At 38.9% G+C, this 25,025-nt stretch overlaps 1 protein-coding gene across 1 annotated transcript in view; it reads left to right on the forward strand.

The window, feature by feature from the left end:
- LOC132824426 (low-density lipoprotein receptor-related protein 5-like) overlaps positions 1 to 25,025 on the forward strand; it is a 207,830-nt gene that overhangs the window by 145,972 nt on the left and 36,833 nt on the right. The window contains exons 8-12 of the mRNA XM_060838902.1: positions 15,893 to 16,109; positions 16,653 to 16,942; positions 20,043 to 20,269; positions 22,730 to 22,914; positions 23,955 to 24,278. Coding sequence (XP_060694885.1) covers positions 15,893 to 16,109; positions 16,653 to 16,942; positions 20,043 to 20,269; positions 22,730 to 22,914; positions 23,955 to 24,278 — 1,243 coding nt within the window. The remainder of the gene's footprint in view (positions 1 to 15,892; positions 16,110 to 16,652; positions 16,943 to 20,042; positions 20,270 to 22,729; positions 22,915 to 23,954; positions 24,279 to 25,025) is intronic.

The following is a 25,025-nucleotide window of genomic DNA, read 5'->3' on the forward strand; positions in this document are numbered from 1 at the left end:
TCATTTTTTAATCCAATGGGACATTCCCAGAATCAAGGGTATTATGGAAAATTACAACCAATGCAGCTACATTCACTGCAGTCATAATTGGCTGGAGAAGAGATTTGCATGTTTTCTTCATCCACCTCTCCCTCCTCAAAATTCCCATTTCCAACCAGAAATCCAGTACAAAAGCAATAATATTCCCAAACATATACTAGGCATATAATTCTTCACTGTTCTGCAGTCCATAATTTGATGCTTAATTGCTTTTGATTTATTAAAAATTAAACTGATCTTAGAAAACTCAACCTTGCCAGGCCAAGTTTTGCAGATTCAGAGTACTTCAACAGATGTCACCTTAGATCATTTGTATAATTTTGTATATTTTGTATATTTGTATATTTTGTATAATTAAATAAATTTTTGAGTCAGTCAGAATGTGTATTATGTATTTTGCTCAGTTTCCTTTAATCAAGACAGTACACATATTCATGTTACCAGTTCGCACTATATAAATAATTTTTAAAACTTTATGCTCAAGGTAATAGAATTTAAACCAACTTCCTCGCATTTGTGAAGTGATCACGTTGATATAGGTGTGTTTCCTTCAGCTTACATGAATCCTGTCCTGGCCTGGTCAGGAAAGTGTGTGAGGTCAAAGATAATGGTTCTGAGAGAGAGACTGGTTGCATTCATTTCTCTAAAGCTGGTTAGAGATCAATGGGCTAACTGGACTAGGATGTACCAACAATAATCATTCATCATTTTATACTGGTATATTTTGTCCTTTAAAAGTCCTTTCTATATAACTCTGATCATAATTATAATGGAAACTAAGTAAACTTGTTACCACGCAATTGCTCATTCTTCAAGTGACTTTGTTGATGGCACGAAAGGAAATGGAGTTAACTTCACTATATTTGAATGGGACGGGAAATGCAATGTTTTTTTTCCCCATTTCTTGTTGAAAGCAGAACATTTGTTCCGAAATACTTTTAAGCAGAAACTCAAAAGATTGTGAATAAAGTGGAAGGCAATAGGGGATACTTGAGGATGCAAATAAAGCTAAGGTAGAATCAGCGAACACAGCTGGATAGCTGGATGTTAGTGATGATCGAATTTCAATGGTTTAAGAAGAGTCCAGGGTAGTTCAGTTTTCTGTTCTTCAGGACTCTATCCCTCTGAAGACTCCTAGATATTAATTTCACCTTCATTCTCACCACTGTTCTGAAATCCTAACCTCTTAACTGCCAAATCCTATTTCTTAGATTTCCTCAGCACATTCCCTGAACCCTAAAATCCTAGATTTCCATTTTCAAATCCCAGGAAACCTCTTGATATTCAGTACTTTCCAAACTAAATCTAGTCCGAATGATTCCATTGTCCGAACTCAAAGCTCCAGGTTCCAGCTACTGCCAAAAAAACCTCCAGAATCTACTCATTCTTAAAATGATTGGAGATGCACCCAATGTTCCTACATCCTAAGCGAAATCTGAGTTTTGATAGGTCATTGTCTCTAATTCTTAGAAAAACTCTAATTTATCACAAGTTATGTCATAAAAGATCACTTGAAAATGTGGAGATATGCTATAGAAGCTCAGAATAGATTACTTTGGAAGCCAAGTTCTCAATTTCTCACCAACTGCATCCACTTAGATAAGCTTCAAAATAGAATGAATATAAAATTCTTGTGGACCTATTCAATTACAATCAATACTGAGGACCATAACCGTTCTGAACTCTCAAAGAAAGATATTTTTCAAAATCAACTTCAGCTCTTCTGAAAATTTCTATGCCAAAAGTTGAAATTTAATCCAGAATTACAAAATGTGTCATAAATTGGGCCAAGTTGTAGGAAAATATGAAATGTTTAGTAATGTAACAAAAATAATAAAGATTGGCAAATAAAAGTGGGGGGTGTGTCAAAATGATATACATTCACTATTCATGAAAAATACTTGGTGTTGAGTAATCTAAGTCAGTTCACCACAACTCAAAGGATACGAAGAAGCACTTTGTAAATTGATGCTTGGCATTCTTCACAGTCTCAGCCAAAATGTAACTTTGACTCTTTGGCGGTGAGATAAACCATTTGGATACTTTTATTGGTTGTTTTACTCTCTGGACTTTATTTAACTCACTTGGCCTGCTCCTAAATTCATCTTGTTTTATAGTTAAAGCATCTCCATAGCTTTTGAAGCATTTGTTTATGCAAATGGCAGTTTGAGAATTCCTGCTTAAACAATTCGGTATTTGATTGTGCTGTAAGTTAGTTTCAGTTGTGTTTTTTTCTGTCCCTTCCATTGACTATTTTTGAAATTACCAGGAAATGAAAATAATAGAAGAATGATAAGAAGCAGTGGAGTAAATTAAAGTTGAAAGGCTATTGAGAGACTCTGGGAATACAGAAGAGGGAGAGGGGAACGCCTCGGCCAAGGGGAAACTTAGAGAAAATGATCAGTGGGATGGGGGGGGCATGACCATAAGACCATAAGACATAGGAGTGGAAGTAAGGCCATTCGGCCCATCGAGTCCACTCTGCCATTCAATCATGGCTGATGGGAATTTCAACTCCACTTACCCGCATTCTCCCCGTAGCCCTTAATTCCTCGAGACATCAAGAATCTATCAGTTTCTGCCTTGAAGACATTTAGCGTCCCGGCCTCCACTGCACTCTGCGGCAATGAATTCCACAGGCCCACCACTCTCTGGCTGAAGAAATGTCTCTGCATTTCTGTTCTGAATTGACCCCCTCTAATTTTAAGGCTGTGTCCATGGGTCCTAGTCTCCTCGCCTAAAAGAAAAAATTTCCTAACGTCCACCCTTTCCAAGCCATGTATTATCTTGTAAGTTTCTATTAAGTCTCCCCTTAATCTTCTAAACTCCAATGAATACAATCCCAGGATCCTCAGCCGTTCCTCATATGTTAGACCAACCATTCCAGGGATTATCCGTGTGAATCTCCGCTGGACACGTTCCAGTGCCAAAACTGGACACAGTACTCCAAATGGGGCCTAACCAGAGCTTTATAAAGTCTCAGTAGCACAACGGTGCTTTTATATTCCAACCCTCTTGAGATAAGTGACAACATTGCATTCTCTTTTTTAATCACGGACTCAACCTGCATGTTTACCTTTAGAGAATCCTCGACTAGCACTCCCAGATCCCTTTGTACTTTGGCTTTACAAATGTTCTCACCGTTTAGAAGGTAGTCTATGCTTTTATTCTTTTTTCCAAAGTGCAAGACCTCGCATTTGCTCAGGTTGAATTCCATCAGCCATTTCCTGGACCACTCTCCCAAACTGTCTAGATCCTTCTGTAGCCTCCCCACTTCCTCAGTACTACCTGCCTGTCCACCTAACTTCGTATCATCTGTAAACTTCGCTAGAATGCCCCCAGTCCCTTCATCCAGATCATTAATATATAACGTGAACAGCTGCGGCCCCAACACTGAACCCTGCGGGACACCGCTTGTCACCGGCTGCCATTCCAAAAAAGAACCTTTTATCCCAACTCTCTGCCTTCTGTCAGACAGCCAATCCTCAATGAGAGGATGACAGAGATACGGTTGTGAAGTCTTGAATCTGGAGGGGCTGAGCTATCCTTTGTCTGGGATTTGTGGTGAAGTTCTCTTCCATATACAAAACTGTCAAAATTTGCTTTCTCTCTCGCCGTAGATTTGGGCTGAACAAGGATGGATTTCATATTTTGATTGGAAGGGAAAATTACTGAAATCTGAAGGTGACCAATTTTGATTGTAGCTCTCAGATGGTATTGGAGATTTAGTTGTTTTCGATGTTTCAGTTTGAAGGATGACAGTGGTTACAGAGCCACCCAGTGGTGATATGTGGAAATTTGAGGCTGATTTGGTGCTTCAGGATGTAAATTACGCCAAATATCCTCTCCCCCCACGATGTCAATGGATATAGAGAAATTAAGATAGACCTAAAATGTCAATAAATGGATAAATGTCGTACTTTGAGCAGTAGTTCTATTTATTTATTTCTGCTGTAGTTATTTATATCTTTAGTTTCTCTTAATGGACAGTTCTAGTATTCCTATTCCCATATTCTGGTCCTTATACATGGTAGTTGTGAAAACCACTCTTATTTCTAAATTTGAAACTTTTTGAGGAGATGTTCTTCATTTCTTAAAAATCTCGCTTTTTTGTTTAATTTTAACAATGGCATTTAAAAATACTGATCTTTCAATTATCTAATGAATGATTGCTTACTTAACCCCTGTGCCTCAGGCTACCAATTACAAATGCACTTGCAAAAATTCTCATTTCATCACTTTGCTTGGCTTGTCAAAAATACATGAATCACAAAAAGCATTAGTTTAACTCCAGAAAACAGAAATCATGGAAATTTAGATAAGCAATAATACACTGACCCATGCAGTTCACAATTTTCAAATGATTAATTTGCAGTCATATGGCAGTGGAACCACAGTATTTGTTGTTGTATGTATAATTTACCAAACAATTCTAAATCAGATTCAAAAGGTTAAATAATACGGGCCCCTTTCTAGTGTTTTGAAAGTTATGTTGTAAATAATTACAAGCTTCACTTGAGACTTTGTACCTGCAATCATTTGTTAAAACGTCAAATCTAAGATTCTTAATTACGGAGGAACATTGATTAGCCGAAGGACACGAGTGGAGAGTATTTTGTTCGGTTCATTGAATTCCTGATAATCGAACGCTGGATAACATAGTTTAGCCAAGCATCAGGACCTTGCGATCTTGCTGGATAATCTGAAATTCAGACAATCAAGTGCTGGTTGGTCAAGGTTCCTCTGTATATAAAGTGAAGAATGAAATATACAATCAGGCAAATGGTACATTGAGATTTTAAAAGTGACACGTTTATTTAAAATGCTGCTGCATTGTCTCTACTCAGCAGGTTGAAATTATGGTGAACACTACAGAGGAACCTATTTAAGATCTCTGATCTTAGTTTATGAAGCTGAAATCTGTTAATCTCTGGGGAACCAATGCTTTTGTTAACTTTCTGCACTGTGTTAGTACTGACCTCGTTACTGTAGCAAGATGGAGAGTGCCTCAATTCTCTCCTTAACCAAAATTCACCTCCTCGCACTTCTCAGCAGCAACATTCCTTAAGCTGAGCAATGAGAGAGAAAGAGCTAAGGTAAGTTATACAAACTAAGGTCCTGTTTTGGCTCAGGTGACCTGACAGCAATGCAAAAAAGTTTTGAATTCTGCAGAATAATGCTGTGCATTTACCTGCTAAGTCATTGAGAAATTGTTGCATTATGTAATCAAACTTGGAGTATTTTTCCATCTGGCATAGGCTGCTATCATGGTTTTTCTTCTTAGACTCTTTAGAAACTTTCATCCTGTTCAAGAGCAGTGTTCTGATGTGCACGTACCTGCAAAGATCTTGAGGGTATTCTTCATGTTTTTTTTATTATTTAATTTGCAAATCCAAAGAGAGTTGTTTTTTTCTTAATATAGTTAATTAACCAGTTACATTTTCTCAAAGTAAAAGTGTATTACAACAGGCAGTAAACTACAAGGATACAATTAACAGCACAAGTGAATCTTGATAAACACAAATTGTTCTCAGTTATGTGAATTTACACAGTGAGACATGCCATTTGGCCCTAAAGATCTACACCAGAATATTAACCTCCACTCAAGTGGTCTTGTGATGCAATCATAATGTGCCTATCTCTGGGCCAGAAAGTCTTGATTCAATTCCCACCTGTTCTAGAGATGAGTCATAACATGCGTGGTATGATTTCAGTTCCTCTGACCTGTATAACCTAGAGCTTCTGTTACGCACAAAAGGTGCCTTGTTTTGTTCCAATAAAAGTGACATACTAAAACGATCTGTTTTGGCTCCACTGATCTGGATGAGGACATAGAAGGATGGGTCAGTAAATTTGCGGATGATACTAAGGTCGGTGGAGTTGTGGATAGTGCCGAAGAATGTTGGAGATTACACAGGGACGTAGATAAGCTGCAGAGCTGGGCTGAGCGATGGCAGATGGCGTTTAATGCAGAAAAGTGTAAGGTGATTCAGTTGGAAACTGTAACAGGAATGCAGAGTACTGGGCTAATGGTAAGATTCTTGGTAGTGTAGATGAGCAGAGAGATCTGTGTCCATTTACATAGATTCCCTGAAGGCTGCCACCCAGGGTTGATAGGGTTGTTAAGAAGGCATACAGTGTGTTAGCTTTTATTAGTAGAGGGATTGAGTTTCAAAACCATGAGGTCATGCTGCAGCTGTACAAAACTCTGGTGCGGCCGCACTTGGAATATTGCATACCGTTCTGGTCACCGCATTATAGGAGGGATATGGAAGCTTTGGAAAGGGTGGAGAAAAGATTTACTGGGATGTTGTCTGGTTTGGTGGGAAGGACTTGCGAGGAAAGGCTGAGGAACTTGAGGCTGTTTTCGTTAGAGAGAAGGCTCAGAGGTGACTTAATTGAGACATAGAATAATCAGAGGGTTAGACAGGGTGGACAGTGACAGCCTTTTTCCTTGGATGTTGATGGCTAGTACAAGGGTCATAGCTTTAAATTAGGGGTGATGGATACAGGACAGATGTCAGAGTATTAGGGGCATGGAATGCCCTGCCTGTAACAGTAGCACACTTGCCAACTTTGAGGGCATTTAAATGGTCATTGAATAGACATATGGACAAAATGGAATAGTGGAGGTTAGATGGCCTTCAGATTGGTTTCACAGGTCGGTGCAACTTCGAGGGCCAAGAGCCTTTACCGCGCTGAAATGTTTTGTGTTCTGTGTCTGAACAGAATGATACATAATCTCCACTCAAGTTTCCTCTCAGTTTACCTCAGCGATGTCCTAAATGGCCTCAGTCCAAAATGGACAAAGAGCTGAATTCCAGAGGTGAGAATGATGGCCCTGAATAGCAAGGCTGCATTTGACCGAGTGTGGCACGAAAGGTCCCTAGCGAAACTGGAATCATTGGGTATAAAGGGCTCGCACTCAGGTGGTTGAATTCGTAGCTGGTGCATAGGAAGATGGTCGTGGTTATTGGAGGTCAGTCATCTCAGCTCTGCAGGAATTCCTCAAGACAGTGCCCTAGATCCAACCATCTGCAGCTGCTTCATCAATAATCTTCCCTCAATCAAAGGTCAGAAGTGGGGATGTTCGCTGACAATTGCACAATAGACAATAGGTGCAGGAGTAGGTCATTCTCCCTTCGAGCCTGTGCCACCATTCAATATGATCATGGCTGATCATCCTTAATCAGTATCCTGTTCCTGCTTTATCTCCATAACCCTTGATTCCACTATCCTTGAGAGCTCTATTCAACTCTTCCTTAAATGAATCCAGACACTGGACCTCCACTGCCCTCTGGGGCAGAGCATTCCATACAGCCACCACTCTCTGGGTGAAGAAGTTTCTCCTCATCTTTCTGTCCTAAATGGTCTACCCCGTATTTTTAAACTGTGTCCTCTGGTTCGGCACTCACCCATCAGCGGAAACATGTCTCCTGCCTCCAGAGCGTCCAATCCTTTAATAATCTTATATGTCTCAATCAGATTCCCTCTCAGTCTTTTAAACTCAAGGGTATACAAGCCCAGTCACTCCAGTCTTTCAGTGTAAGGTAGTCCTACCATTACAGGAATTGACCTCGTGAACCTACGCTGCACTCCCTCAATAGCCAGAATGTCTTTCTTCAAATTTGGAGACCAGAATTGCACACAGTACTCCAGGTGTGGTCTCACCAGGGACCTGTATAGCTGCAGAAAAACCTCTTTGCTTCTATACTCAATTCCTCTTGTTATGAAGGCCAGCATTCTATTAGCCTTCTTCACTACCTGCTGTACCTGCATACTTACCTTCATTGACAGGTGTACAAGAACACCCAGATCTCTTTGTACTGCCCCTTTACCTAAATTGATTCCATTTAGGTAGTAATCTCCCTTCCTGTTCTTTCCACCAAAGTGGATAACCATACATTTATCTGCCATGCATCTGACCACTCACCTAACCTGTCCAGGTCACCCTGTAATCTCCTAACATCCTCCTCACATTTCACCTTGCCACCCAAATTTGCTAATGTGATTACTAATGTCATCTTCTATATCATTTACATTTTTTGTAAAAAGCTGCAGTCCCAGCACTGATCCCTGCGGTACCCCACTGGTCACTGCCTGCCATTCCGAAATGGAGCCATTTATCACTACTCTGTATCAGCCAACCAACTTTCAATCCAAGTTAGTACTTTGCCCCCAATACCATGCGCCCTGATTTTGCTCACTAACCTCCTATATGGGACTTTATCAAAAGCTTTCTGGAAGTCCAGGTACCCTACATCTACTGGATCTCCCTCGTCCATCTTCAGAGTTACATCCTCAAAAAATTCCAGAAGATTAGTCAAGTATGATTTCCCCTTCATAAATCCATGCTGACTCTGACCTATCCTGTTACTACTATCTAGATGTGTCGTAATTTCACCTTTTATAATAGACTCCAGCATCTTTCCCACTACTGAGGTCAGATTAACTGGTCTATAATTTCCTGCTTTCTGTCTCCCACCTTTCTTAAAAAGTGGTACAACATTAGCCACCCTCCAATCCGCAGGAACTGATCCCGAATCTATGTTTAGCACTATTTGCAACTCCTCAGATACTGATGCAGGATTGTATTGTTTAAATGCAACAAGATCTGGACAATATCCAGGCTTCGGTGACCAGTAACATTTGTACCACACAATTGCCAGGCAATGGCCATTACCAATATGAAACAAGCTAACCACCACCCCTTGACATTCAGTGATGACACCGTAACTGAATCAGCATTCTGGGGGTTACAGTTGACCAGAAACTCAACTGGACTTGCCACATACACAGTGGTTACAAGAACAGGTCTGAAGCTGCAGCAAGTAACTCACCACCTGACTCCCCAAAGCCGACTATCTGCAAGGCACAAGTCGGGAGTGTGTACTTCCCACTTGTTTGGATGGTGCAGCTCCAACTGCATTTAAGCAGCTTCATCCAGGACACAGTAATCCACTTGACTGGCACCACATCCACAACACCTGAACCCCACACCACCAACACTCTGTAGCAGCATTGCATACTGTCTATGAAATGCAGCGCAGATATTCACCGAAGATCCTCAGACAGCAACTTCCAAACCCATGATCACTTCCGTTTAGAAATACTATGGCAGCAGAAACATGGTGACAGCACCTCCTGCTAGTTCCCCCTCCAAGCCACTCACCATCCTGATATGAAAGTATATCCTGTTCCTTAACTATCGGTGAGTCAAAATTCTGGAATTCCCTTTCTAATGGCATTCTTGGTCAATCCACAGTAGTTGAATTGCAGGTGTTAAAGAAAGCAGCTCACCATCGCCTCACCTTTTCAAGGGTGTCTAGGGACAGGCAATAAATACTGGTCAGCCAGTAATGCCCAACTCCCATAAATGAATAAAAAAAAGCATTTCCTTCTTTCTCATGTATTTATTTAGCTTCTTAAATGCATCCATCATTTTTTCCTCCAACCATCACATGTTCCCACCATTTTCAAAGGAAGAGGTGTGTCCTGAAATTTTTAAATAGCAAATAATATTTATGTTCTCTGGTTTTATGTTCCCTATTTTTTCTACCTCTGTCCTGTCAGAAAACTTCATGGTTTTTAAGCATCTATTTATTCACCTTTATTTTTCTGGAGATAAGAACTCCATTGTATTGGTGGTTGGCACCTCTCAATTCTGGTATCAATTTTGTAAAGCTCTTTTGACTTTCTCCAGGGTTCTTAGATCATTTTCTGTGATATAGAGACTAGAACTGTTCACATTATGCCCAACATGATTTAAATAAGTTTCTACAACTGTTCATGTTTAGAATTCATTGTTTAATTTGATGATTTCAAATAATCAAAGTAACTGAAGGGGAGGGATATTTATATGCATACCCAATCTAATAAAAATATGCACTTACATAACGCCTTTTCTGCAGCAAAACATCCCACATATTTCACAACAGCTCTATAATTCACAGTTTGGCAATATGAGTCATTACAAGTGAAGAAAATATGCCTGAAAAAATGCCTATTTTCCACAGCTTTTACACTGGCTGAGACACGAAGATTCAACTCCTGTTCCTTTTGGAGTCTCAGGATGGTACAATAAGCCCATCTAAACTGGTACAGTTTCAGTAGTGGTACCTGAATTACATTCCTCAGAATTTGATGGAATTTAAACAAAGTGGAATTTGCAACTATTGCAGTCAAAGCATTTTACACATTCTTCATCTAGGCTGGAACAATACTATGTCTATACAGATTCCCTTAGCTGCAGTCAACAGATTAGCTCTTCTCCCTCTTACTAATGTGCTTTTGTGGCACAGTGGTAATGTCCCTACCTATGAGCCAGGAGGCCTGGGTTCAAATCCCGCTTGCTTCAGATCTGTGTCGTAGCATTTCTGAACAGGTTGATCCGCAAATATATTGCTAATGGGCTGTTAAGCCTGGGATCAGATCCAGTCTGCTCGAGGGATGCATCACAACTGAGCAGGTTGATAGGAAAATATCTTCTCCCCCATATTCCATGGAGATGTCTAACAAGGATAAAACCTTTATTGGGAGTTGCCATTCCTCCCGTTTCCAATGGAGAAATTGTGTCCGATTTTTTAAAAAATTTGATTTGTGTGTTTAGATATTGTTCCCTGTGGGAGCAGACATTATAAAACAATCAACCCTGGGAATAATCTGGATCAACTATGCCATTGCATACAATATATCGTTCCAAAGAAATGATATATTTTTCATGTAGTAAACATGACTTCTGTGATTATATATTGGAAGAGACTGGATTGAGTGTCAGCACACAGAAGATTGGGTTGGATCAGGTCAGATATTAAAACACTAAAAATATTAAGCTCAGCCCTTATGGAGATAGGACAAAGGGTAAATGGGCAGCCAATCCATTCTCAGCAAGGGGGTTGTCGCGTTAAACATTTTAAGAAGCATGTCAGTTAACTGGATCCTGAAGCACCATGACAATTGCCAGTTGAAGTGAGGGAAGGACACTTGGGAGAAGAAGGTAACTGCCACTGCTTGTGGGCCAGGAAGAGCAGGACTGGGGCCTGCTGCAGTATGAAACCACTGACTGGCAGCCCAGCTTGTCAGGTAGGCAGACTTCTGGGCAGAGAAATTTGTTAAAACCCAACAGCATGAAGGAAAACCTGCATTTCTGGGATTCCTGTCACAAACTGTGTACTCCTTTCATCCATCCCCACAGTACCTGTGAATATCCAGACTATTGACTTTGGGACATCCACATGGCTACTTCCGTATATGGCAAACTTTCTATTAACTGGCACCTATGGAACCAGGTGTGTGCTAGTTGATCAAATATTCTGGATAATCAAGAGGTCCACAAAATAAAGGAAAAACACAGTAATTAATAGTAACGTAATGCAGAGATGTACACATCACTGTTATACTTTATTTCCAGCATAAATCATTTAAATAATAATGCAGTTTAGCCTTAAATAAAACTTACCAGCACAGAGCCCTCTCACACCCTCAACTGACTACTTGGACATCGCTGTGTGTCACATTATTTCAGGAAAAATTGAATCAACTGTTGATACTTCATGTGAGCAGCAAGTATACTTACATTAAGGTAAATAACTAAAACTAATAATTGGACTGAATAATACAATAAATTTCAGTAAAAATATAGTAATCTACAGGTATTTAAATTTTTGCTGGTTTATCAAGAGTCCCTTTCTACGAGGTGTCGGTTAAATTGAAGTTTGTATTACTTTTATAGCTTGCTTCACTTTTTCCAGTTAGCGTCTTTCTCTATTCGCTTTCTCATGCATGCTCACCACCATGCCACACAATAATATCTATATTCCATTCCTGTGGTCACGTCTGACTAAAGAGATTAGTAGGCCCCAAAAAAAGTCTTGCTGTCAAAATAAATTCAAAACTCAACAATTTTTTAAAAACATGATCACACACAAACCCAAATTTTCAAGTCTTTTTTACATGTGCTCTGCATAAAAATACAGCTGGTCCCTTTTAGATTATGAATTTGTATCAACCCAGAACATACCAAGCATTGATTGGTCATCTTATATAGCAAGACTGAGTACATTTACATTCCCAAGGAGAAATCTGGGAGTAGTGCTGGAGTTTGTTTCTGTTACTGAAAAAAAACTTGTATAAATGAATACTTTGATATCAAGATAGCAAAAAGTCAAGTTAAACACTCTTATAGTGTAGTCACTGTTGGAATGTAGAGGAACACAGAAAACAATTTGCACAGTAAAGTCTCACAAATAGCTCTGAAGTCAATGTTTGCGATGTTGATCATTATACATTATACATTACATTACCCTAACCCGATCAGCACCATTGCTTATGAAAAGGATCGTTTATGTTCACCTGAAAGGATAGGAGAGTTTTTTTGATGCCATTTTTAAATCAGAAGCTCTAAGTTATATTCTGTAATTGATTGAGTTAATAGAAGTGCAACTAATGCTCAGATAAAAGTATTTTATCGTATACCATGAGAGCAATTTACGGGTGAGAGAAAAAAAGACATGTACAGACTTAGCATTGTTGTCACTTTTTAAATTTATAGTTTCTATCTTGGAACAGGAATCTTGGAAATTCTTCAGTTAGTTTCACATATCAGGAGTATTCTGGATGAGTAACACAGATATTTTATCAAAGCGTTTGTAATATGTTATGGCTTGTACTACAGGACAGAACTAGTAGGTGCTGATTGAATGAAGGGAATGTGGCACCAAATGCTCTGTCTCCTGTACCACTGCTGAACTCTTCTCCAGCTGCCTTTCCTTTTAATGCTCTCTTCCCCTTCACCTTACACTCCACTATTTCCTAGCGCAGTCTATAATTCTCAGCACACCATTGCCACTGTGTATTGCTTCATTCCCTCCCCTCAGTGCTCACCCCAATACACTATCAGCTTTACGATCTGGCTTTGTTCCCTCTGTCTTTTCCTTGGTTTCTCTTCCAAAGTGTTATAGGAATAGTTTTCATTTGTGTAACACCTCTAATTTATTGAAGCTTACCAAGGTTCTTCATTTGAGCATAAAACAAGTTGACACCAAATCACTCAAAGTAATGGGCTTATTTAATGAAATATGGGAGCTATGCATTTCTGAAAGGGGAAACCACTCCAGGCTTCCTCAGAAATGCAGAGCCATATGTCCATTCTGATGATTCTTTCAGAGTGTAAATTCAACCTGAGCCCTGCACACCTGGGGCAGTGGTAGTAGTGAGTCTGTTACAGATGTGGGGAATGGGGCACTGTGAAGCAGCTGTGAGGAAAAGGCTCCATTTCAGAGGGAACAGAAGGTGCCATCCCCAAAGAGACCGCCAAGGTGGCAAAGCAGGGCACACAACGCTTCTGAGCTTTTCTTTCCCAAAAACCTTTTTACTTTCACAAAGACATTTGGCATGGCACAGCTTTTGGATACACTGGTTAGTATTCCAGCTTTTCTGATTGACCGTTCAATTAGGATGCTCCAATTGGCTAATCAAGGATTCTACAGAAGCACTCAAAGTTGCCTATTTGATGAAGAGCAATTAAGTCAAAAAATTGCCTGTCCATCTTGCAAGCAATGTTTGCTGGTAGGATGAGGATGGGTGGCGATAATAGTTGGAGGGCAAAGCCCCATGAATTATTTTCATATTGATATAAGGTAAATGGTGAAAGAAAGAGGGAGGGGGAAAGAGAGAGGGGGTAAGGGGGGAATAAAAGAGGAAAAGAGATGAGAGAGTGGGAAGGAAGTGATATGCAGAGTTATGGATATGGAATGGGTGAAAGGTAATAACTTATTTGATCAGCCATGATCGTATTTGGTGTAAGGCAGGCTCAGTGGGCAAAATGGCCTACTCCTGTTCCTGTTCTTTTGTCTCTAGGAAAGGGGTGTGTATGCATGGGGAGGGATGAGAGTGAGTGCATTATGGGAGGAGGGGAGAGCGGAGAATGTGGGGGGGAAAGGGGGGATGGGGGGAAGAGAGCGAGAGAGAATGTAGGAGCAGATATTCAGGTGCCACTGAACATGCCCTGGCCGCACTTGGACTGCAAACAGGAAAATCACAGCCATTGTGTCTTCATTTCAGCTTTAACATCACTATCTAGTGATGTTTCCATTTCCTCTGAATGAAATAGCCAATTAATGTCAAATTGCACACATTTTTTTTGTTCTGTGAAAGAAAATGGGAATTTATCAAAGAGCTGGTCGGTGGCGCATGTTACATCATTGTTTAAAGAAGATGATTCGGTTAAGGCAGGAAACTGTAGAGCAACTAACCTTGTGTCAGCGGTGAATAAAGTTGAATTTGTAACATGGACTGACATTATCAAACACATTATGAACCACACACCACTGAATTTGTGTGAAACATCACATTTGACCAATTTCTATGCTTCTACAAATAAATACATTTTAGACGTCTTTCCTAATGTTTTAATTTTCTTGTTTCAAGTTGTTAAAGAGAGATTTCCATTTATGTAGTACTTTCACAATCTTTGAAGTACTTTTGAAATGTATTATCATATTATAATGAAAATTTGCAGAAAACAGCAGAAAATTTGCAAACATGGAGTCCTGCAAATAGCATTCAAAATAAATAACCAGACCACATGTTGGTGTCAGTTTCACAGGACATTGGGGAGACCTGTCCTGCTCTTTTACAGATGATGTCATGGTCTCCTTTACATCCACCTGTTAAAGCTGATGATGCCTTGGTTTAACATTTCACAGCAGATGAAACAGTGCAATATTGTCTCCCACATAAGAGCAAATGATCAACTAAGCTTATGCGCTCAAGACTTGAGTACAGCCTTCTGATTCCAAAGCAAGAGTGCTACTCAGCAAATACTGATAACTTGGTGAGGTGATAATGGTGCAACTGACAGGATTTTACATTTTTGCATACTTTTTGAGAAGCAGTTAAGTGATATTCATGGTAAAGCAAGCCTAGCTGAAATTGAATCTCCTCATTTAATCTTTCTCTTTTTAATTCCTTTCAATTGCCCCTTTATTTTACATTGGGTTTTCAATTGTTTTAAATTAACAAAGCTCTCATGTTCTTGACCTGATGTAATATGAAAACATGTGTGCTATCATGGAATTATGAATTAACAAGTTTCAGTTCCTTGCACAGTTGGGGTTTAATAGTGGAAATTGCATTATTTTGTTTGCCACCTTAGTAAGAATTCATCTTTACACCTCAAATATTTTGTAGTGATATGCAAAATTAAATGGCTTTTGAGCAAATTATTTCTCCAACTCAGTTGGGACCGGTCATTGGATTGGAACCTGTACATGAGGTGCACTATTTTACATTGGGCAACAGTGGGCCTTACCAAGTCTGTTGGTTTGGAAGGGCTGCTAATGAATAGAAACTTCTTTGCAGCCTACATTTTTTAATAATCCTCCAAGGGATTAAAGGTAATGGTTAGACTTGTTCTAGTTAGAATTAGTTTTATTCTCTTTGGTTGTGCCCTGTAATTCAGGACATAAAGCATTTATTTTCCTCTGCTTCCATTCCACAATATCAGTTTTAAGTTTCTCCAGAAGACGTCACAATTTCTGGATTTTAATTATCTTTTCTTTACAAGGTGAAAATTACCACTTAAAAGAAGTTGTCCTCTTCTAAAGGTACAAGTCAGATGTGAGAAGACAAATCACTGCTCAGAATGTCATCAAAAAATAATTTGGCACAATAGACATGAGTGGTATTTGACTAACTGAAAGGCAGGACTTTTTTTGTTTGAAGTCAATAGTCCATTATAGAGCAGAATGGGGAAAGTGACATCCCTGCACCAAAACATTGTTTCTTGTCCAACTCCATCCAGCAGTATTCATATCTTCTCTGAAATGGGCATTTTTTACTTTCTTTCAAACAGGTGATTAACGTAGATGGAACTGGTCGTAGGGCACTTGTGGAAGATAAGCTTCCCCACATATTTGGATTCACTTTATTGGGGGACTACATCTACTGGACTGACTGGCAGAGAAGAAGCATTGAACGTGTTCATAAGCACCATGCAGAGAGAGAAATTATAATTGATCAGCTACCTGATCTTATGGGACTGAAAGCAACAAAAGTGACAGAAACATTTGGTATGTAATCTTGAAGGGTGTGCATCCACTCTAATCATTATTTGAGTTCATAAAAAAGGATCGTCAATCAGGGTTCCCTTCATTGTTACTGACCACTTTCCAAACAGCATGTGTACACATGTATTAGGTGAGGGTAGATCAGATTATACTTTGATGTCTTGAAAGTTGAATATTCTGCCAGCAATTAATGTCTGGACTTTATGAAAAAAATCCACTTAAGCAAGATGGTAGAAAACGTTTGGCCTCTGAAACGATACTACAATATGACTCACCAATTCAAGAATGGAGGAGAACCAAATACCTTACTTCTACCTAAACGTTTCATATGCAGTGTTCAATCTGTATAGTGCTTCACCATTTGCTAAATGAGTAGACTTCACACATGGAGAGAGGTTTAATTCTCACAACAGGGCTGCTAACATATATGCGCTAGTGCCATTGCGACATGCTGATAATATTTAACCTTGTGCTACAAAGTATTTTGCAATTTTTTAACTGTAATTAGTTGGTAAATGATGGCGATTTTATTTGTTGGTATTGCAGGAACGAACCCATGTTCGAAAAATAATGGTGGCTGCAGTCACCTGTGTTTGTATGTACCTCAGGGTCCACGTTGTGCCTGTCCAATGGGCCTAGAGTTGATAAGGGACATGAAAACCTGCATTGTACCTGAAGCGTTCCTGCTGTTCTCCAGTAGGGCAGACATCCGTAGAATTTCTTTGGAGACCAACAACAATGATGTGCCAATTCCATTAACTGGGGTGAAGGAAGCATCTGCACTTGACTTTGACATTTCTGATAACAAGATTTATTGGACAGACATCAGTTTAAAGGTACTGAACACTAATCAGTTCCAAAAATGAGTGGTAAATAATTTTTAATGCATTTAAAAAGTGGCTTCTCTTTGAAATATGGATTATGCAGAGATAAAACAGTACACAGACTTTGTGGCTGGACAGCCTGTCTTTTGGGTTATAGCATTCAATTATATTATCAGAAACATGAGTTCAAATTTTGGTTTTGCTTGCAAGGTCACCCTTAATTAAATCAATAAATTATGTACGTGCAAAAGTTAAACTAAAAGTACTATTTCGTTGAAATAATAACGTTTTACTTTAGCTTTACAATTTGAGGAGTTTGTTTCTTCATGGAATATACCATGTATACCCATATAAAAGTTGAACTTTAATGACAACTCTTCAGGCAACAATGTAATGGTTGACTTTTACAAAGATTTCAGAGGTTGGCAAGCTTGCCTAATTTGGGTCCATACAGCATGAAACAGGAACAAAAACAAAATCCTGTGTGAAATCCAAAAAAAGGTAATCACTTTATCAACTAAAAAAAGAAAGAACCCATGTGCTTTCTTTCAGCATATGCACCCAGCACGTGCAACAGGGGTTAACAAAACCCAGTATTCCTGATGAAGGGCTTATGCTCGAAACGTCGAATTCTCTATTCCTGAGATGCTGCCTGGTCTGCTGTGCTTTGACCAGCAACACATTTGCAGCTGTGATCTCCAGCATCTGCAGACCTCATTTTTTACTTAACAAAAGAATCCACAAGCTAACAGTGGAAGAGCATCTAAACCCATCATTCATTACTTCTCTCTATGTTTTCATTCAGAAACTTCCTCTCCCACTCCCCATTTTCACCAGGCCTGGCAGATTAGCAACCAGATTATCCCCTTTCTCTTCAACCTCCTATAAACCCACTGTCTGGCTCAAGGCCAGCATTGAGTTCAGGAGGCCCTAGTATCTCTTAGCCTGATTCCCAAATCTATTATTGGATGACTGCTTTTTGTGTATATTTGAAGGTTATAGCCCATTATAGAGAAGACTGGGGAAAGCAGCATCCCATACCTGTACCTAAAACATTGTTTCTTGCCCAACTCTACTGTTCACACTTCCCTTTTTCTGTTTCTCACACGCATGCGCACATGGATGGACAGAGTCACGCACACCTATATTTGGTAAATATCCATCAGATTTCCTATTGCCTTTTAGAGAAGGAATTTTGCCATCTTTACCTAGTCTGTTCTATCTGTGACTCCATGTCCACAGCAATGTAAATGACTCTTATCTGCTCTCTGGATGACAAGGAATAGTCAATAAAAATGCTGGCTTAGCCAGTGACACCCACATCCCATGAACAAACAGGAGAAAAGATCAACAAAAGGGAAAACCCAAAATGTTAGAAAATATCACACTGATGGCCACCAGCCCTTGACCTCTGCGTTGGTGCAATGGATTGCACTTATTCGACAGTTGCAAACGTTTGGCAAGACACTGACTTGCCTCCACACTGCAAGGAGAACATTCATTTATTTGATATCCGAAATAACTCAACAGAGGCCGACATCCTGTCACCAAGTCATCTTTTATTTATACTGATCATTCTGCTATAACGCAACAGTTGTGTTCCTGCACAACCTTGTGCTATAGAAAATCATGCAATGGAAAACCACTGTAGGAAATTGTGCTGTAGAAGATCACTAATAGAAAATTGCTATATCCATTCAGTAGAAAGTTTGTATGGTCCAAATAATGTCCACAATTAGTCAGTTTCGTTACAGCCAATTCGTGCTGACAAAACATGCATTATAGTAGAATGACCTGTACATAGAAAGTCCTTGACACTGACCCAACTCCCTCAAAGCCAGCTCTCAGAGTGAAGAGAACCTCGTATACTCCTGTTTTTATCTGTCAGCCAGGGCTCCCTGATTGGGTTTATGAATCTGGTCTAAGAACTCCTATTCTATGATGTCCACCTGACTGACCTTGCTACAATCACTACAATATCCACTCTGGGAGTTGATCCCTAGATCCTACATTTGATGAATAATAATACATTGAGGGTTTTAGTGTGATTATATGAGTTAACCTTTGGTTTTGAATTTTTTGTGCTCTGATCCCTGAAAGTCTTATTTTTTACGTGAGGAAAATGGAAAATTAGAACTTGTTAAACCAAACATTATATGTATCGATGTTCACATGGGATTGACTTTTACATGGGTATGTACAGTACATTGACAGAAGAATACCTGAAGCAGCTTTATAAACCTGAATTTCATGAGAACTATATAATGCAGTAACTTTTTAAGCTAGTTCAAAAAAATTCTTGTGATGGTTACCTGAAAAAGCAAATTGAAAAATATACCCAGTTCTCCATGACTTAGAGCACTTTTTAATGGAGAATGTCTGATAAAGGAAAACATTTGATATTGGTGAAAGTAAATAAATGTTTAATTTGTGCAGTTTTATAATTGATAGGAAGTAATGAAACCTGCAAAGTAAAAATGCATAATTGAATGCAGTTTTTTGTAAAGAGAATAAAGTAGTCTTGACCTATTGCTTTCTCGTGAGCCTGTTCTGTTCAAAGAAATATTAATGTGATTGTGTTTTAATTTCAATAGAATATAGGCAAAGATTTGAAACTTTTTGGAATGAGTTACCTTGTTAATTTGTTGATTGTTGATACATGGGTGACAGTGGCGTCATGGTAATGACACTGAACTAATAAACCACAGGCCTAGGCTAATGCTCAGGGAGCATGGGTTCAAATCCAAAACAGAATTTCATCCCATTATTCTCATCGAATTTCAGTTCAACCAATAAATCTGGACTTGAAGCTGGTGTCAGAAATAAAACCTTCATCGATTATAACAAAGACCTCTCTGTTCATTGATGTTCTTTAGAGAAGGAAATCTACCATCCTTACCTGATGTAGCCTAGCTGTGACTCCAGACCCACAGTAATGTAGTTGCCTTTTACCTTCCCTCTGCAATAGCCTAACAAGTCATTCAGTCCAAGGGTAATCAGAGTTAGGCAATGTTGACCTTGCCAGAGGTGCCTACATTCTGAGAAAGAATAAAAAGAAAAGAATGTATGATATGCAGTGTTGTATCACTTTTGCTGTTTTCTTTCACCATAGACCATTAGCCGTGCATTCATGAATGGAAGCTCTGTTGAGCACGTGATTGAGTTTGGTCTTGATTACCCAGAAGGAATGGCAGTAGACTGGTTGTCAAAAAACCTCTACTGGGCAGATACGGGCACCAATCGAATTGAAGTAGCACGACTGGATGGGCAATATCGGCAGGTTTTGGTGTGGAAAGATTTGGACAATCCACGTGCTTTGGCTCTTGATCCTTCTGATGGGTAAGGGAAGAGTGAGTATAATAAAGGTTGAAAAAAATTTAATATTATCCAAGGGTATTGCAAACATAGTTGCATGCTTGATGGGATTTCTTGGATTGTAGCAGTGATATTTCAATGACCTTTTAAACTAACTTGTTGATTATTAATCGTAACTTGTTATTAATTCTTACAAGGATTACAATGTTGAAAATGTCAAATGTGAACAGCAGTATTGTGGTTTTGGTATGAATACTAGACAAATGTTTTAATGTACAGTTAAACTCTTTGTATACTACATATGGCATTATAAATGGCTTTTAATTTATGTCTCAAGGCACAGTTTATATAAAAATTTTAGTACTGGTTTCAGTCCATATCCAAATGCTGCAAGACCTATAAAATATCAAGTGTAGGTTAGTCCTTGGGTTGCGGCATGTCTTCCTAAGGGAATGACAACGGAACGAGGACATGCTGCAATCTAAAGGACTAGCCACACTACCATACATCAAGAGCATTTCCGAACTAACAGCCAGACTACTGCGACCACTAGGATTTATAACAGCACACAAACCAACAGCCACTCTCAGACAACAACTCACCAGAACAAAGGACCTGATACCCAGCATGGGCAAAACCAATGTAGTGTACAAAATCCCATGCAAGGACTGCACAAAACACTACATAGGACAAACAGGAAGACAGCTAACGATCTGCATCCTTGAACATCAACTAGCCACGAAACAACACGACCAGCTATCCTTAGTAGCCACACACGCAGATGACAAGAAACATGAATTTGACTGGGAACAACACTAATATTATAGGACAAGCCAAACAGAGAACAGCCAGGGAATTTCTAGAGGCATGGCACTCATCTACAGAATCAATCAATAAGCACATCGACCTGGACCCAATATACCGGCCACTGCAGCGGACAGCTGGAACTGACAACCGGAAGCGGCAGATTCAAACCACTACAAATGCCGGAGGATAGATCACAGAAGCGCTTCACAGGAGGCTCCCAAGCACTGAGGATGTCACCTAGACAGAGGATGAAACGCCTGCAACACACATTCCCAGCTCAGCGAACAGAACCACAACAATATCACTGTTCCTTTATTCTCCAGGTCAAATCCAGGAGTTCCCTCCCTCATTGTCTTGTAGGGGTAGCTACATTAAATGGACTGCAGCAGTTCATGAAGGCAGCCCACCACCACCTTTTTTGAGGACAGTTAGGGATAGGCAATGAAGGCTGGTCCAGCCAGTGATGCCCATATCCTATGGATGAATATTTTTTCAAAAAATTTAGTACCTGCTATCAATTGACTACATGCTTACAAAACGTTCTGAATAAGAGCCATATCCTGATTGATGTTAACCTGTGGTAAGCTGGGAGAACTCATTGATACAGCTCCTGCTTGCTTGACATTCTATAATGCAGTGGTAATCTTGAACTCAGATCTGTTCTTGATAGCAGAAATAAGTGGTTCAGTTAAATTTGAAAGAGGAAAACAATAAATTAACTATTGAATGTAATGGCCATGGTTTGGACTTTAAGGTTTTATCTGTTGTAAGTGACAGTTCATCATATCTAAGCCTGAAGAAAGTGTATCCAATTGTAATTTCTAACCTTATTCCTAAGATGCAGTAAAGTCAGGAGGACAACCAAACAGTTGTGCTAAAGCCATTCTGGCATAAAGTATTGGTAAATTCTAGAAGTAAGAATCTGTTCAAAATATTGGTTGCTGACTGGTGTACTTAAACTGTTGTTGAATCCTGATTATTTAAAGTGCTTTGAAAATATTCTGTGAAATGGTTTGGACACTCCACTTCTTACTGGATGGAGGATGTACAAAACCTGTGGCAATCTGTCAGTAAATTGCCATTCTGTCAAGGTGCTAAATTTGACTCTGTGATATCACTCCTGGCTCAAGTTAAAAAGAAGCTCATAGGTTCAAGCCTATGACAGAGCCTTAGGTGAACTATTTAGACTTGTACTTCAAAATGAAGACATGCTTCGGATGTTAAGGCAAGGCACTGACCTTTCGCTGTTCCCAGTGAACTTTTCAAAGAACCAGCTGAAACTTAAAAGAATGGAATTATTTATCTCCTCTTGTTTTTGGATGTTTGTGTGGATAAATGGATGCCAAGGTTCCTTGTGTTACAATGGTGAACATATTGGGATGTGTAAGACTGCTGTACAGTCTTTTACCTCATTTAGCAAGATTGAAAGGAAGTGGAAGCAGTCATGTTGCTTCATCACAAGGAGCTCTGCTGAGAATGGATTTGAAGCAGAGTGTTGATAAATTAGTACTTAAACTTCGAAACCAAAGAAAGAAGAAAATTTTATCAGACTTTTTTATTTTAGCGCTGTAGTAAGAGTTCAGCCATTAAAAGTCAGGCTGTTATGACAGTGCAGGATCTTTTGTTAAATGGTTTGTTCCCCTGCTAAGTGTTTTGATCGCTGTGTTCCTACATTAGATACATGTACTGGACTGAGTGGGGTGGTAAACCAAGAATTGTCCGTGCGCACATGGATGGTACGAATAGTGCTGCACTGGTGGACAGAGTGGGCCGTGCCAATGGACTTACAATTGATTATATGGAGAAAAGACTCTACTGGACTGACCTGGATACATCAATGATTGAATCTTCAAATATGCTAGGTAAGGGAAAATGTCAGACTTAATAATGAAGTAATTTGTGAATAAAAGCTTTGATCTGTCACAGTTATTTATTGTTTAAATATGGAACATATGGCCTTTAAAAAAAAAGGTTTTGTGTGGATTTTGGCTGATGACAAGCCTTTTCATGATCTTTGAGTTTTTTTAATGAAATTTTGTGTTGAGAAAACAGCTGTACACTTCTAATTCAAAGCATTTCACATACCATATTGTCTGATGGGGCCAACTATTCACAGTAATGTTATTTTAAATTTGGTATTCATTCAATAACATGTGGAAGTTAAAGAAAACGCTCCTAAATTTGAGGCCACAAGCTGCTGTTGCAGGTTTTCTGTGATTATGACTTTGACTTAAAGTACTTCATCTAGAGTTTCTTGGACAATTCCTTGGAAAATATCTTTAGTTTTCAAAAAAAGTTCTGTCTTCTGTTCCAAGTATAAAGTTGAATTTTTTAGCACATTTTTGCTACTTTGTTCAGCCGCCATTTTTCTTTTAAGATAACTAACAATATTGCTTGCATGCTTAATAATTGTGACAAAATGCAAATCTCAAAATCTCTCAGATTCCACTGAGGATATGAAATGCTATATTTATACATGTTACTTCTGTGTGTTACTGAGAGTGATAATATGAAAAGGAAACATTGGTCCCTTACCAATGTTACACAGGAAATAGCAGAACTCAAATTTTAACCTTGCACCCTCCAAATTAAATCTGTCTGTTTTTTTTCACCTCTTAATTCCAACAATCAGCTGTTTTCATTGCATTGTAGCAGAATTATTTTTTTAAAAATCAAATCAACCTAAACCATAGCTTTTGAGTAAATAGAAGTTGATACAAGACCAATTAAAGAAGACTGTGACAAAATACAATGGCTGTGTTGCCCTTCTGCCTGAAGCTCTAAAGTGATACACATGGAAGCGACAATAGCAGTTTATATATAAAATGTTCCAAATTGTACTTTTTATGCATTCAGATAAATTGCTTGCAAAATAGAATCTTTTTGTTGTTCACCAATTAAGGAAAACAGCGTGAAATCATAGCTGATGATCTGCCGCATCCCTTTGGACTGACACAATATCGAGATTACATATATTGGACTGACTGGAATCTTCGCAGTATCGAGCGTGCTGACAAGATGAATGGCCAAAATCGTACTCGTATTCAGGGCCATTTAGACTATGTGATGGACATCTTAGTTTTTCATTCTTCACGACAAGATGGCTGGAATGAATGTGTGCAAACCAATGGTCATTGTTCTCATCTTTGCCTCGCTGTGCCAACTGGATACAGATGTAGATGCGCATCACATTACATTCTTGATGATAATAATAGAACTTGCAGTTGTAAGTATTTTATTTATATCGCTTCAACATTATGTTTATTACATGTAGACTCTGAGCTACAAAACATCTTTTAAGCTATTGCAATCAGTTACCCGTAATAAAGGGGGGTTGTAGTTTACACGTACCAGTAATAATAGTTTCATCTAAATTAATGCTCCTGAAAAATGAGGCATAATTAGTCAGGTTTGTTGAATATTAAACAAGACTTGCAGATTTATGAAGATATTTCAAAGAAATGTTACCAGCATCTGTAAGGTTTAAATGATTGCCTTTATTTTAGTACAGGTATTGCTTTGTTGTGAATATTAATGTAAAGATGCTCAACTTGTTACTGAACAAGTCTAAAATAGAACCTTATTCACTTTGATCATTTCTGTACCAAGCAAATGTCAACAATTTGTGAATGTGATATCTTCAAAATGTTGATTTAAAAGTTCATGTTTTAACTCTGGCTAAGTGTAACAATCCTATTTCACTGCCATTGTTCTAATTTACTTATAAGACTTGTTTGGATTTTGTGATTCATGGCAAACGAGTAACATTTTACCATAGGAACTCTTGAGAAATTTTGCACTGGAGCTTGGGATTAGAAATATGAAACCACTGGGTGTCCACTACAAATGTGTGTTTGGTTACTGTCTATCACAACTCAGCTCTGCCAAGCCTCTTGTTGTGGTTCTAGTATAGAAGCTTGTAAAGTAGAAGGATGAGTCTGGCAGCAACTTCTTTGAATTCACTGCAGAATGC

Source organism: Hemiscyllium ocellatum, chromosome 18, assembly GCF_020745735.1.
Source record: "Hemiscyllium ocellatum isolate sHemOce1 chromosome 18, sHemOce1.pat.X.cur, whole genome shotgun sequence".
Classification (NCBI taxonomy): Eukaryota; Metazoa; Chordata; class Chondrichthyes; order Orectolobiformes; family Hemiscylliidae; genus Hemiscyllium; species Hemiscyllium ocellatum.